The sequence below is a fragment of the Dromiciops gliroides genome, chromosome 2 (assembly GCF_019393635.1).
Source record: "Dromiciops gliroides isolate mDroGli1 chromosome 2, mDroGli1.pri, whole genome shotgun sequence".
NCBI lineage: Eukaryota > Metazoa > Chordata > Mammalia > Microbiotheria > Microbiotheriidae > Dromiciops > Dromiciops gliroides.
In genome coordinates, this window is record NC_057862.1 from 573,538,981 (window position 1) to 573,554,050 (window position 15,070).

At 40.0% G+C, this 15,070-nt stretch overlaps 1 protein-coding gene across 1 annotated transcript in view; it reads left to right on the forward strand.

The window, feature by feature from the left end:
• The first annotated feature begins 857 nt into the window (after positions 1 to 857).
• The window catches only part of TMX4 (thioredoxin related transmembrane protein 4), a 99,443-nt gene continuing 85,230 nt past the window's right edge, over positions 858 to 15,070 (forward strand). The window contains exon 1 of the mRNA XM_043984646.1: positions 858 to 1,938. Coding sequence (XP_043840581.1) covers positions 1,751 to 1,938 — 188 coding nt within the window. The 5' untranslated portion in view covers positions 858 to 1,750. The remainder of the gene's footprint in view (positions 1,939 to 15,070) is intronic.

Below are 15,070 nucleotides of genomic sequence, written 5' to 3' on the forward strand. Positions count from 1 at the left end.
TTTCCCATTACCTTTGATAAGAGCCCTCTCTAGCATATGTCACATTTCAAGATTCGAGTGAAAAATTCTCCTATCTCTGTGCCTTTGCAAAAGAATGCTCTGCTTCTTTACCTTTACTTCTAATAATGCTAGCTTCCATTAAAGATCAGCTCAATTGCTCTTTCCTACACAGCTTCCTGATTCCCTATTTGCTATTGCTCTCTTCAGAAATGGCTAATTACAAATCTGTGAAGAAATGAAATACCTATATTAAAATGTAAGCTCCTACAGAGAAGGAACCATTTTTATTTTTGTATTCCAAAGCTTTGGCACAATGTTCTGCACTGAGCAGTTTAAAATATATTTGCTGAACTTAACAGAAAAGACAGTAAGCAAAGACCTAACTGACTTCAAATGTCTGAAAGACAAACAAGTGGAAGACAGGGTAGATCTGTTCCTAATTTGGAGGGCAGAATTAAAGTGGAAGTTATAGGGAAGCAGGGCTGTACAATAAGTTTATAGATCATCTCCCAAATAGGGATTGTCCTTTTCCTTGGTTATATTCAAGCAGAGAATGGATCAGATTGATATTACAGAAGGGATTCCAGGAAAGGGCAGGCAGTTGTACTAAAGGATCTCAGAAGTCTGAATAAGTAAGATAGGCAGTTCAGCAATCAAGAATCATTCACTGAAAACAGGCATTGTAAAAGATTTAAGATAATACCAGCTATGTACCTAAGGATAAGTCATCTCAGTTGGTCTCTTCATCTGCAAAATGGTGATAATACTGTGGGCAAAATGCTTTATAAAATTTCAAGACAGATGCAACCTTGGTTATTACTTAAAGCACCTAATACAATGATAGGCAAAGTGGTAGGGTATCCAGTTTAGTACTCCATGAATCCTTAGGGTAATATACACCTATTATGAAGTCCTCGAATAAGAGTCATATATCAATGATCTATTTTAATTCACATAAATACAACTGCATTCCTTTTAAAATAGCCTATCTTAATTATTTCACTGACAGTTCTCTTAGTCCTTTTGAATCACCCTAGTTGGATTTTAAAAATACCAAGCCAATATCTACCTTAATTTTCCTTTCAGCAATGAATGTCTGATATTCCTCTCACAAGCAACATGAAAATATACAACAGGGAGCTGTTTTAAATTGTCAATTGTGTACAGAAGGTTGGTTGGGGGCAATTTTTTAATTGGTCGCCTTTTCCCTTTCTCTTCAAAGGCTCAACACAAGAGCTGCAACAAAAAAAAAATCCCCACACCCTTCTTCCACTGCGTAGTCACCGCCGAAGCTTCTTTTAATAAAAGCATGTTGGCTCATCGGTTTATTTTCGGCAGTGGCAACCATCAAAAGCAGGGGAGGAGGAAAGGGCGCTCGTTGCTATGGCAACCATCCCCCCAAGCCCAGCAGCAAGTGAAAAGAAAAAGAAGGCGTGGAAAGTCCTGAAGGCTGAGAGGATGGAGACCAGGGGCCAGGGAGGGGGGTGGCTAGGACTTTCAGGCTTTTCCTCTCGGTTTGGTCCGGCCAAAGATCCAACCTGGGGGGACCCTCCGCTCAGGTTAAGGGGCTGGGATATTGGGGAATCTCTCCGGACCACCTTAAAAAAAAGAAAGGGAGAAAAGGGTGGGGGCCTGAGGTGGTGAGCGGGGGAGGGAAAAAAACCGCGAGCCCGCCCCCCTCCCCGCCGCAGAGCCAGCCTCCACTTCACTTCCTGACTTTGAAAGCTTGTCTTCCCTCCTGCCTTTCAACATGGCCGGCCCAAGCGCCAGGGAGGCCCGGGGGGCCGGGGCCCCAAGCTTCGTGGTTGCTGCTGTGGCCGTGGCGCTGGCGCTTGTCGGGCCCCCTCCGGCGGCTGCAGGGCAGGAGCCGAGTAGGGTCCGAGCCATGACCTCCTCCAACTGGACCCTGGTGCTGGAGGGGGAGTGGATGCTGAAATTGTAAGTCACCCCCTGCCTTCTCTCCTGCCCGGGCTGCCGCCGCCCCCCAGCTGCAGTGCGGGCTTAGGCCGCCTTCGCAGCCCCCTAAGACGCCCGCCCCATACTGAAGAATCCCCCCCCCCTCCGCCCATCCCCCCTCCCGTCCCTCTAGGTTGCTTCACTCCAAACCCGCAATGCGCCCGACCTGCGCGCCCGCACTCCAGCTCTGAGCATCGAGTGGGGGCGCATGCGCCTTTTGAGAGCTCGCGCCGGACGAGCCCCCCCACACGCTCCCCTCTCGGGAGGAAGTGTATAGTCCCCCCTGCTGATCTCCCTTTTGGAGGGAAAGGGGAGGTGTTCCCTCCATAAAAGGGGAGAAGGAGGGCTTCTGGGAAAAGAGATTATTTAGGGGCTGGGGGAGGGGGCGTCCTCTGTGCTTTAGAATGGGCTTAGAGGATGTATTTCTGTGGAAAGGAGAAATGGGTTACTATTTGTTAAACTGGGGAGGAGGCCATGAACTAGGCAAAGGATTTGACTCCTTCGAATTGCCAGAAAAGGGTTTGGGGGTGAGGGGGTTTTCCTGGAACATGGTCTATATAAATTGTCTTTCAAATGTTCCTTTTACTTCTTAAGGCAAAGGGTAGGAGTTGGGGGCGCCAAAACTATCGTTTGTATTCAGTTAAGCCTAGAAAATCTCAAGGATATGCCACCCTGGGAAGGTTCACATTTTCTTGTAGATTCATTCAGTAGGGTAGCATAGAAAGAACCCTGGACAGGGAGTCAGTGCGCTTGAATCATTTACTACCATGGTTAAGTCAGGACCTCTCTGGAATTCAATTTCTGGTTTTCATTTAAAATTGAACTCGATTACTTCCAATCAATGACCCTCTGCTCCTTGCACTGGGGACTGTATCAGCTGTCCTGGGGAAGGAATTCAGAAAGGGGAATGAAAAGGGGAAAGAATTCGGGAAGGGGTTCTTGCAGCAAGCAGGCTTGTGCTCTGTGTTCAGGTTCCTCCTGTGTAATGGATGAAACACTGATTGGGGGTGAGAGAAGACCTTAACTTCTTCATCTTGTAAGATGATAGTTTTTTATTACTAACCTCATAAGTTTGTTGCTATAAAAAGGCTTTGTAAACTGTACAGAATCACTAACATGACCTTCTGTAGCTCTCTCACTTACTACTTTGTATGACTTTGGTCAAATTACTTGGCTTACTTGGAGTCAATTTGCACCTTTGTAAAATGGAGCTAGATTAGTCAATCTATAAGGGCCATTCCAGAGCTTGGTTCTGTGTACCATCAAGACTAAACCCTGGTCTTTGAAGAACTTTCCTTATTAAGAGGAAAGAAACATACACTACAGGGTAACATACACCTGTAAATGTGTCATATTGAATTAGCATTGTCAAATTTTTCTGATGTAGGTTTATCTGGGCAATATGGTACTAAACATTGCATAATAGTGCTTAAGATGAATTTAATTTAATTCTAGTAATACAACACAGTGCTGTGCTTGGCACATTGGTAAAATGTAAATTTTATGGACCATATAGGAAAAGAGGATCTTGGTGATTCTTTGAACATGGAGTCAAAATATTGTTTGATTTGGTATTTTTTAAAATGGAATATTTCCTGAAGAAGATGGGATTTGAAAAGTTTTTTTGTTTTTATATTTTTTTTATTGAGGAAGGCAGGTAATTTGGATAATGTGAAATGAGATGATCTTCCTACCTGGAGGTAGTGAAAGACCTAATAGAAAACATTGAGATGAGTATTCACAGACATATGAAAAAGTTCACAAACCTCTGCTAGTATCATTGGTCCAAAGGGACAAAAACATCCAGGAAAAGCTGAGAAATAATGCCTGATGAGTGAGACTAAAGCAGGTTGAATGTACCACATATTGTTCATATTTGATAACTGATTTGAAGATGATTTTTTTTCTGGTGGGCATAGGATTTCACAATAACAATCAACCTTCAGCAGTTGATTACATCTTTCCCCTATTTACATTCCAATCAGACTGACTTATTTCATGTTCCCTTCATATGACATCATCTGCTTTTTGTACAAGTTATTCCCATGCTTAGGATGTTACCTCTCCTCTCTTCAAAGAAGGCTGCATGGTGTTGTGACTAGGGCATTAGATTTAGAGTAAGGGAGACCTGAATTCAAATTTTGACTCAAACATTTACTAGTCTGAGACCATGAACAAGTGACAAACTTTCTATGCCTCATTTTCTTCATCCGTAAAATGGTTTGACCTGACAATTTCTAAGGACCCATGCAATTCCAGGTCTATAATATCATGATCCTGTTGAAACCCCTAATTAATTTCACGTTTCAGCTCATTTTACCTTGGAGAATATTACGGTAAAAAGATACACACTCATGATGAAAAATGCCCTCCACATCCAGAAAAAGAACTATGGAGTCTGAATGCAGATTGAAGCATACTATTTTCACTTCTGTTGTTGTTTATTCTTTCTTGTGTTTTTTCCTTTTGTTCTGATTCTTCTCTCACAATCTGACTAATGTGGAAATATGTTTAACATGATTGTAATATATAAGCTATTTTGCTTGCTGGCTTTGGGAAGGGGGAGGGTAGGTAGGGTGGGAGAAAAAATTGGAACTCAAAATCTTAAAAAATGAATGTTGAAAACTGTCTTTACATCTAATTAGAAGAAATAAAATGAAATACTATTGAAAAAGATTCAGGCTTTAACATGCATCAGGTAGTTGGAGATTACTGTAAACTATTCAGCGGCTTTCCAATGTGAAAATTTATTTTGATTTGGGGACCCTACCTTTAGGCTGAGATTAGAAAGCCTCAGGGTCTCTTCCCCTCCCCCTCTGCTTCAGCTGAGCCCAAAAGCCCCGTAGGCTGTACAAGACGCCAGGTCAGACAGCTGGGGGGGGGGGGAAGAAAGCCCCCAGCTCCCTCCGACCTGAGCAGAGCTATCTGAAAGATCCGGGATAGCCTGTGCTGAGGCTCGTGAGTCAGGAGCACACCCCCCCCCCCCCAATCAGTCGCAGCCCTGGCTAGCGGATTAGCTTGGTGTGTGGGTGCAGGAAGCCCCAAGATTTGAGTGGAGAGAAGAAAAGGTATATACAGACCTGGGGGTTAGACTCAGCGGGGTTGGGACAAGGAGACAGGGGGCTGAGAAGAGGTCAAGAGGGCGGCTGACGAGATTAGAAAGGAGAGACGGGGAATGAGACAAACAGCAACGCAGGACTAGGAGCAAAGGTGGCAGAAGACAGACTGAACAGGAGGCAGCAGAGAGCACAGAAGGGTCAGCACAGGGTATAGGTTGGAGAAAGTGAAGATTAAGAGGAGTTAGAAGAAAGTAGCTGAACAGGGAAAGTACATACCCTGAGGCCTCTTGCGGCTAAGGCCCTTATTGTATTCAAGAAGTTCAAAGCGCAGCAGGTGGGAAAGAGACTCAGTGGAAAGAGACCAAGAAAGCAGTCAGGTTGTACATTTTATTTCCCTGTATTCCTAATTTTAAATAGTATCTCATTAATAAACTCTGCTTTGATTATTTAGTTAAGAGGCTTTTTAATATTTTGCTTATCAATTTGGGAGTGGAGCAGTGTGGTGGAACTTTATAAACGGCCAATATTAAATTAAATGCAGTCAGCCAAACAGTCAAAAGTCCCCAGATTAGTCCTCCATAGATTAGTCCCCCCAAATTAGCCCTAGTCATTAAAATATTTTTACACCAATGTCTCAATTGCAATTTGGTCCTGTAACGATTGGAATGACGCCACCTGCTGGAGACTTACTGTAGGAAAGCTCCAACATGAGGAGAGGGCCTCTGAGGGCAGGACCATGTGGCTTTTCTTTGGTGTCAGGAAGTGACGTTGGCTGGTGGGAGGAAGAAGGGGGAGGCTAGCATTCTGACTTGCTCTTTTTCCTGAGGACTTTGGTGGAGAAGGGAGCTAGAAATGTGCTCTCCCTTTAATAGATAGATGAATCTAGGCCTTTCTCTCTCTCTTTACCAAATTCTTATTCTCCTTAATAAATGCTTAAAAGTCTAACTCTTGCTAAAGCTTATAATTTATTGGTGACCACTCATTAGATATTTTAGACAGTATAGCTAGAATTTTAGCCGTTACAATTCATATTTCTTTTCTGGGAATAAGACTTAGCTCATTGTCCATCTGAAATTCCTTGATATGTGTAGAGACTATCTTCATAATATTTTTATAGAGAGAAAGTAAGCATATAGTTTGAGTTGGTTTTTTGGTCTGTTTTTGCTAAGAGTACGTTCTTTTGTACAGTGCTTAAGATAAATACAAAACCCTCACCTATATAGCCCCTGCACATCTAAGGAGGTGCACACTTACATTCTACTTGAGGAATACAAATTATAAAGATTACATGGATTTATTTTGTTTATTCAGGATACCCCCAAAGTCTTAGTGAAATTTAATGGCTTCCAACTGCACTAGGATTTTTGAAACATTCCATTTTCTATGTACTTACATATGACATGTCTCTCCAATAGATTTTAACCACTTGCAGGACACCAACTTTCACTTTTGTCTTTTTATCCAGAAAACCCAGAATAGTGGCAGACATAGAATAGGCACTTAATAAAGTTTGTGGATTGATTGATTGAAGTAAGTAAATACAAAGTTATACTGAACAATTTCAAGATAAAGAGAATAAAGGCCTCTTGCTGGAGATGACACACAGACCATGCTCTGAAGGAAGGGAGAGTTTCTATTAGGCAGATATGAGGATAGAGAACATTGCAGATATGAAGAACCTATACAAAGTAATATAAGTAAGAGATGGAATCTCATAATATAGGGAAGAGTCAATAGGCTAATTTGCTTGGAACATAGAATCATTGGAACTACAAAAGTCAGTTGAAACCATATTGTAGAGGGCTTTAAATACCAGATTTAGGATTTTATATTTTAACCAAAAGGCCTTTAGGGATGCGCCTAAGTTTCTTGGGCAAGTAATACCATGGCCAGACCTGCGCTTTAGTAATATTTGGTTGGAAGCTTTGTGGGGAGGAATTGGAAAGGAATGAAACTGAATGTAGAAAGACCAATTATGAGGCCATTGTTATAGTACAGGTAAGAGATAATGAGAAGCTAATTTAGAGTGGTAGTCATTTGAGGAGATACAAAGGGATGAAGGTGGGAAGTGGTGTAGAAGTAACACTGATGAGACTTGGCAACTGGATAGATATGGGGGTGACTTAAATGGTAGTACCCTCTTATGAAATTAGGAAGTTGGGGAATAGGGTGAGTTAGAAGAAAGATCATGAGTTCTATTTAGGATATACTGAGTATAAGATGCCAATATCCAATAGGCCAATCAGTATCCAGGAGGAGATATCTACTAAGCAGTTAGTGATCTTGGACTCAAGCCTAGAAGAGAGACAGGGGCTAGACATAGATCTGAGAGTCATTTGAATAAAGATGCTTAATAATAATAGCATTTTTATAGTATCAAGTTTGCAGAGAACTTTACATATAATATTTTATATGATCTTCACAGCAACTCTGGATGCTCTTATTATCCCCATTTTACTGATGAAGAAACTGAGAAACAGGTTAAGTGATTTGCTCAAGGTCATCTGGTTAATAAGTATCAGAAGTTAACAGGATTTGAACTCAAGTTATCCTGATTTCAAGTCCAAGTCAGGGTTTCTCAACTCCAGCTTCTCTATCCATTATGCCATGTAGTGCAAATCAGGTTAAGATGAGACAATTTAGAGACAGAAGAGAAGAGGGATCAGGACAGAGCTTGGAATAATGCTTTCATTAGGTCATTTCATTAGGACAAGGGTGATGATTTAGCAATGGTCATGGAGGAATAACCAGAGACATATGAGAATCAAGCTGGAGGTATGGCATGAAAATCTAGAGAAGGATCCATCCAGCACCAAGAGTGTTTTCAGAGTGGTTAAAAAGGATAAGGACAAAGAAAAGGCCATCCAGTTTAGCAAATAAGCGATCATTGGTAATATTGGAGAGCTTAATTTCAACTGATTGATAGGAATTATGGAGTTTAAATCCAGAATGGAAAAATCTGAGTTGAACTAGGGTAGAAGAAATGGAGGGAAACAGTATAGATTGTTTTTGTTTGTTTGTTTGTTTCTACAAGTTTGGCTCTGAAAGGGAGAAGTAAAAATTGTTTGTTTTTTTTTTTACCCCCTAGGAGTTTGGCTCTGAAAGGGAGGAAAAATATATGACAGTAGCTTGGGGTTAGAAGTTGTTGTTTTGGTTCGTTGGTTGGTTTTTGATAGGAGAGACCTGGATATGTTTATAGACAATAAGACCAGAGCCAGTAGATAGGCAGAGAAAATGTGTTTCCTTTTCTTTTTCTTTTTCTTTTTTTTTGCAGGGCAATGAGGGTTAAGTGACTTGCCTAGGGTCACACAGCTAGTAAGTGTCAAATGTCTGAAGACAGATTTGAACTTAAGTCCTCCTGAATCCAGGGCTGGTGCTTTATCCACTGTGCTACTTAACTGCCCCACTTTAGTAGACATCATGGAGAGGATGTCATGACTTGAGGTGAATTAGATTTCAGTGAGGCAGGGCTGTGCAAAGTCACGAGCCTCACTCTCAGGAGGATTGGAGCTTTTGTAGAACTGTTCACTTTAGTTACCTTCTAATACAAAATATGTGTGTGTGTATGCACATCATTCTTATTGTTTCCCATCAACTTTCCTTTATTCAGTTGTTTTCCAACTTTTGACTGTTTTAGAAACTTGCTTTTTATTTTTATTTTTTTAATAAAAAATGATAACAGTAGTTGCCAGAAGCCCTGGGAAGACAACTTTGCTTCTTCTGGATCTTGAAAAATATGAAATAGGATACAGAGCTTGTGTATTTTTCTCTTTCTTTCCCAGAGGTGCAAAAATCAAGCCATTGGATAAGTAGCTTAACTTCTGCATGTCTGATTTTCTAAAAAGGAATAAAAATGATTAGGTTGTCTATTCAGGGTAAATTATGCTTACCACTTTGCAGAACACACAGATTTTCACATTCATTCTTTTTTTTTTTTTGGTGAGGCAATTGGGGTTAAGTGATTTGCCCAGGGTCACACAGTTAGTGTCAAGTGTCTGAGGCCGGATTTGAACTCAGGTCCTCCTGAATCCAGGGCCAGTGCTTTATCCACTGCACCACCTAGCTGCCCCCCCCCCTTTTTTCATGTTCATTCTTTTTTTTTTTTTGAACACACAGATTTTAAAGCATCATCTCTTTTGCTTTAAAGTCAGTAGCTAATGTAAAAATCAGATGGTGGGATGAAACCCCTCCCTTTTCTCATTATGTTAATTTTCTTTCATTGTCATTCTTTGAGTATCTTTCTGATAACCAACAATATCTTGACAGCAGTACCTATTTAGTCTCATTGCTTTAACTTTAATAAGTATGTCATCCTAGGAAGCTTTCATTTGCTTTTAAGGACACCATGTTGATTGATTCAATTTCCTTGTCTAAAGGACCTATACACCACAAATAACCTGATATAAAGCTATTATTTGTCACCAATAAGTTTAAATGTTGGTGGACAGTAGACAAACATGGAATACAATGCCCCTTTAACAAATATAGCCTGTGTACTCTAGGGAACTGAGACAAATTCTCTCTCCTCAGTTCTAAGTAGGTATTGGGAATGGAAGCCTGTCATTGAGATTCTAAATCTAGCTGAGGAATGATCTGTAGTCCCAATACTCAAATGACCTGATCGGCTGCAAATGGGAAAGTCTAAGCTGTCATCCTGTGCAATCTCAGCATCTTTGGCAAAGAAATTGTTTAGAAAAACGTGAATGTGCCCTATTCCTAACTAGGAAAGCTATGGAACTGTAGCCTACGTCCCTTGGCAATGAAAGTGAAAAGGAGTATTTGGTCCCCATGTGTGTTGAAGAGGAAATATATATCCTAGAATTCATTTAATACTTTCCTGAATTATATCTCTTGTGATAAAGTTTCTTACAGTGAAATGTGTCATTAAAGTCCAACCCCTTTGTTGATAGAGGTATGTATAGTCATTCCATTATTACTTTGAGCGTGTTTGAGCAAAACCTTATATTTTATAAAGTTGCTCAGCTTCACCACTTTCCATCCTTCAAACATTCCATTTCAAAGCTGAATTTCTTTAGCCCTGCAACCATTTTTATCATGAGTTTTCAGCATTGTCAGTTATGATTCTCCCTTGGCATTTTAGTGATAACCCTGTCCTATTATAAAATAACAGATTCTATCTCACAGTTTACATCTCTTTTTGATACAGATGTTCCATCAAAGAGGCCATGTTTAGAGAAGGCAGGGGACTGCCCTGAAGCTTTAGCAGAGATTGTTTAGTGACCATGGATTTTGTTTATTTTGTTTTGTTTGGTGAATCATAGAAAAATGGAGCATTTCTCAAAGTCACTGCAGTAAATGATTCTGAATGATATGATAAAAAATTCTAAAGGAAAATTGGTTGCCTTAGATATCTTTCATCAGCTTTTTAAAAGGATGAGAGAGGAAGAGAAAAATGTATTCAAAAAGATCAGTCAAGTTGATACTAAGATAGGGAAAGAAAAATCTATTATGGAATAGAAAACATTTGATTTGTACGTTCTTGGGGAAATATACTGATCTAGATTTAAGTAATTTCCTTCATTTCTTCAAAACTTTGCAACTAAAAATAAAAATATTTCATGAATCAATGTAAAAGTTACATTTCAGCCCAGATTTTAAATATCTCCAAGTATATTTTATATGTCAACAAGTTTTAGATTGAATATAATTATCAATTTTCAAACATGGAGGGTTAAACAGAAAAAGGTTGCAAGATGATTATAGAATTTATTTTGGTGCTAAAAATTAGGATCTACAATAGATCGAATTTGTTTATTCTTTTAGCAGAAGGTTAATCACAAAAAAGCAATGTAACATTTTAAATTTCAGTACAAATTCAGCCCAATTTCCAATACCTTTTGACCATCAGCAAGTACTATATATAAGAATTAGTATTTTTAAAATAAAGATAAGAATTTACTTCTGTTTAGTATATTTTATTTACTAAAACAAAGTCAAGAAATATATTTTATAAACATCTGACTGACCCTTAATTTATATAGGGTTTTAAAGTTATATAAACCAAAGAACTTTTATTTCCTGAGCCTTCTGGTTACCTGAGATTTCACTATTTTATATATATATATATATTTTTTTTTTTTTTGCTGGGCAATGAAGGTTAAATGACTTGCCCAGGGTCAGACAGCTAGTGTCAAGTGTCTGAAGCTGGATTTGAACTCAGGTACTCCTGAATCCAGGGCCAGTGCTTTATCCACTGTGCCACCTAGCTGCCCCCCACTATAATATATTTTGATCAAAGTATTATTAAATAATTAACTGATTGTCATCAGCCTTTTTGTGATTTTGAAAGTTAATTTTGAATCTTGAGTAATTTTCATAGTCATTGAAAAATTATTTTTTTAAAACTTTCTAGTATATATTTCAGTAGAATCTCTGAAGCTTGATACTTTTATCACAATAGTTATGCTAAGAATTCAAGAAAAGGTACTAGTGTAATAATTATCCTGACTACTGAATACTGGTTCTTCATGTAGGTTTTACAAAACAAAACAAATAAGATCAATTGGTGTAAAAGACAAAGACTTAAATGTGTCCAAAAGATCAACAGACTATCAACATATCCCTTGAGCAGGTCACATATTTCTGTGTCCTGCTTGAAACTTTCCCAATTCTTCCAGTCTTCCTTCCACTCATCAAAATATTTGTTAAATATCATTTTTCATTCTGTACTTAAACATTAAAAGCTAACATTCCATATGCAGTAGAACACAAAAGAGGAATCTTCATGAGACCATGAATCTCCATTTCATACAGCTTTATGAAAAAAAAGTACATAATAAATTCTGCCCTTTACTATGAAAACTGCCCTATTCATCTGACCTTCTTTCTATCTGAACTTCCCTCTATTCTCTTGTGTCCATTTTAAAAATGTTACAATGACCCCCTTTTATTTTTGTCAGCACTATTGCTGATTCATCCCATCCTCCCAGTTAACTGAGAAAAGAACGGGGAAAAACAAAACAAACTTGTAATAAGTAAGCACAGTCAAGGAAATTCACATAGTAATAACCATGTCCAAATATGTATGTCTTAATACTTGGTAACCTTTCTTATTAGGAGGTGAGTAATATACTTCATCAAAGACCCTCTGGTTTGTCATTTTGATCAAATCATCCAGCATCTAATAAACTATTACTATGTATCAGGTGTTGTGCTAAACACCAGGAATACAAATACAATCAGAAATCCAGCCCCTGCCCTCAGTTAGCTTAAATTCTAAAAAGGAACTGAAAAGGAGGGGGTAATATAGACAGAAGAGATGAAGGTACACAGTTTGAACACATTGTAGAACAAGTCTGAGAGAGTCAGGACTTCAACCTGGAGAGGAAAGGCTGGCAAAGCCTTCTCCTTAGTAGGTTCTGTGAGGAGCCAAAGGATACTCTCAATGTATAAAGTTCAGGGGTAGAGTCTTTCCATTCTTTCCTCTACCTCTCTAAATCTTCCTTCTCTCTCTCCTACTTTCTCTTCAAAATCCCTTTTGAGTGCTTCCATGGCCTGAGACCAGTTTGTATTTTTCTTGGAAGCTTAGGATGTAGGGGCCCTGGGGTTGTTATCCTCTTCTGAGGGTGCACCTTGATCTTCCTTGTTGCTGAAGAAACTTTATATAGTTCTCAACTTTCTTTGCTTGCTCATCTTGTCCTCTTTTACTTGACTTTTAACTCCCCACTGGGGGGCCCTGCTTCTAGGCTACATTACTGTCCCAAGCTTCAGAGGGTCCCAGGTGTTTCGGTTTGAGGAAGGGCAGGATTTTCTCTCCTGGCCTGTTCTCTGGCGTGAAGATAACCTTACACCAACGTACTAATTAACCAGGTTCTTAGCTTCAATGAGCCTCGCTCCTCCCCCACCTGGGCCTCCTGTGGCTCGGGATTTCTTCCTGGTTCCCCACTGGGGTAGGACAGTTGAATTCCTCCCTAGGTCCTGCTGACACCTCTGTACTTTCCCCCCAGCCAGCCGTTCAGCCCTCTCACCTGACTGCAAGCTCAGTTCTAGAAGACGCTGGTACTGAAGCTGATTCAGAGGCTTGGGGATAAGTTCCTCTGGTATGGCGTGCCTGGGGTCTCTGTCAGTGAGATCGCGGGGTTGGACTTTACTCATAGCTCAGCATGGCCCCCTTTAATCTGTCTATGGCTGAAAAATAATCTCAGCCCATATTTTTGTGGGTTTTCTGCTCCAGGAGTTCTTTTATTGCTGGTTTTTGGGGGTAATTGTATCAGGAGCTCTGTGCGTTTACTGTCTTTCCTCCGCCATCTTGACTCCGCCCCTGAACTCCAATTCTTTAATGTCTTGTATAATTCTGATTGTGGCTCCACAATATTTGAATTGTTTCTTTCTGGCCACTTGCAGTATTTTTTCCTTGACCTAATAGTTCCAAAATTTGGCTCTAATGTTCTTGGAGTTTTTATTTTGGGATCTCTTTCCTGAGGTAATCAGTGAATTCTTTAAATACATATTTGGCCTTCTAGATCCAGGATATCAGAGCAGTTTTCCTTGATAATTTCTTGAAAGATGCTGTCAGGTCCTCCTTTGGATTATTGGCTTTAAGGTAGTCCAGTGATTCTGACACTGTCTTTCCTAGATCTATTTTCCAAGTCAGTTGTTTTTCCAGTGACATATTTTATATTTCTTTTTCAATTTTTTTTCTTCTTTTGAATTTGTTTGGTTTTGATATCTCATAGTTGTGAACTTCCCCTTGCCCAATTTCAACTTTTAAGGAGTTGTTTTTCTCAATTAACTTTTGTACTTTCTTTTCCATTTGGCCAATTTTACTTTTTAAGCAGCTGTTTTCTTTTTTCCAAGCTGTTGACTTTTTTTCATAATTCTCTTTCATCACTCTCATTTCTTTTCCTAATTTTTCTTCTACCTCTCTTATATGTTTTTTGAGTTCCTCCGTGAATTCTTTTTTGGCTTGAGACCACTTCCTGTTTTTGTTTGGGGCTTTGCCCATAGATGTTTTGACATTATTGTCCTCTTCAAAGTTTGCGTCTTGATTTTTCCCTTTCACCATAATAACTTTCTATGGTCAGATTCTTTTTTTTTTTTCCTTATCTTTTTTCCCTTTTTTTTCCCTTTCTTTTAAATTTGAACTCTGCTCCTTGGGTGGAAGGGGTAGTCTCAGGCTTCTTGTGCTAGGGGTTTCAGGCCCTGGCTGTTTACCCAGTGGTACACTGATGCTGACGTGAGGCTCACATGGGATCCTGGTGTCTGGTGCCATGCTGAGGGGAGGTGGGGAGTGGCTGACACTGCTGGGGGCCATAGGGAACTGGCAGCTTACCTGCTGGTGAGGGTGCTGAGGCTAGTGTGGTGTTTCTGTTTCTCTGGGGCTACACTAAAGCATTTGGAAGTCTGCCCACTGGAGGCTGCCTCTTTGCCCAGGGCTATTCTAAAGCATGTGGGGGTCCTGATGTTGATCTTTGCCTGTTCCACCTCATTGGGGCTCAGGATTTTCAGCTGGTTTGCTCTGGTTGGGCTTGCTGGGATACTTCCTGTCCTGGACTGGACTCCCCTTTTACCTGAGTGAGACAGACCTATTTCTACGGATCTTCCAAATTTCTTGGAAGATCACTCTTCCAAGAAATTTGTCGCTCTTTCTGCTGGTTCTGCTGTTCCAGGATTTGTTTTGGGGAGCTATTTTGTGATCGTTTGGAGGTGAATATGGGAGAGTTACAGCAATTTACTGTTTACTCCGCCATCTTGGCTCCTCTGAGTGTTTTTCTTTATGGTGTTGACCTCCTATAAATTGTTCTCCTGGCTCCTCTCATTTCATTCTTCATCAATTCATACAACCCAGGATCCAGTGAAATTGTCTCTGACCATGGTTTATGGCACAATAATATTGCATTATATTCATATGCCATAATTTGCTTAACCATTTCCCCAATACCTAAGTCAGTCTAAGACTCCTAACCCTGGGACCCTGGTTAGTGTCTCCTTTTCACCTCCAGAAACAAATATAAGCTCCCTTGTTTGGCGTCACCTCTTCATAAACTGGTTCCCTTCTTACCTTTCCAGCTTTCTTACACTTGACTACGTCCCCA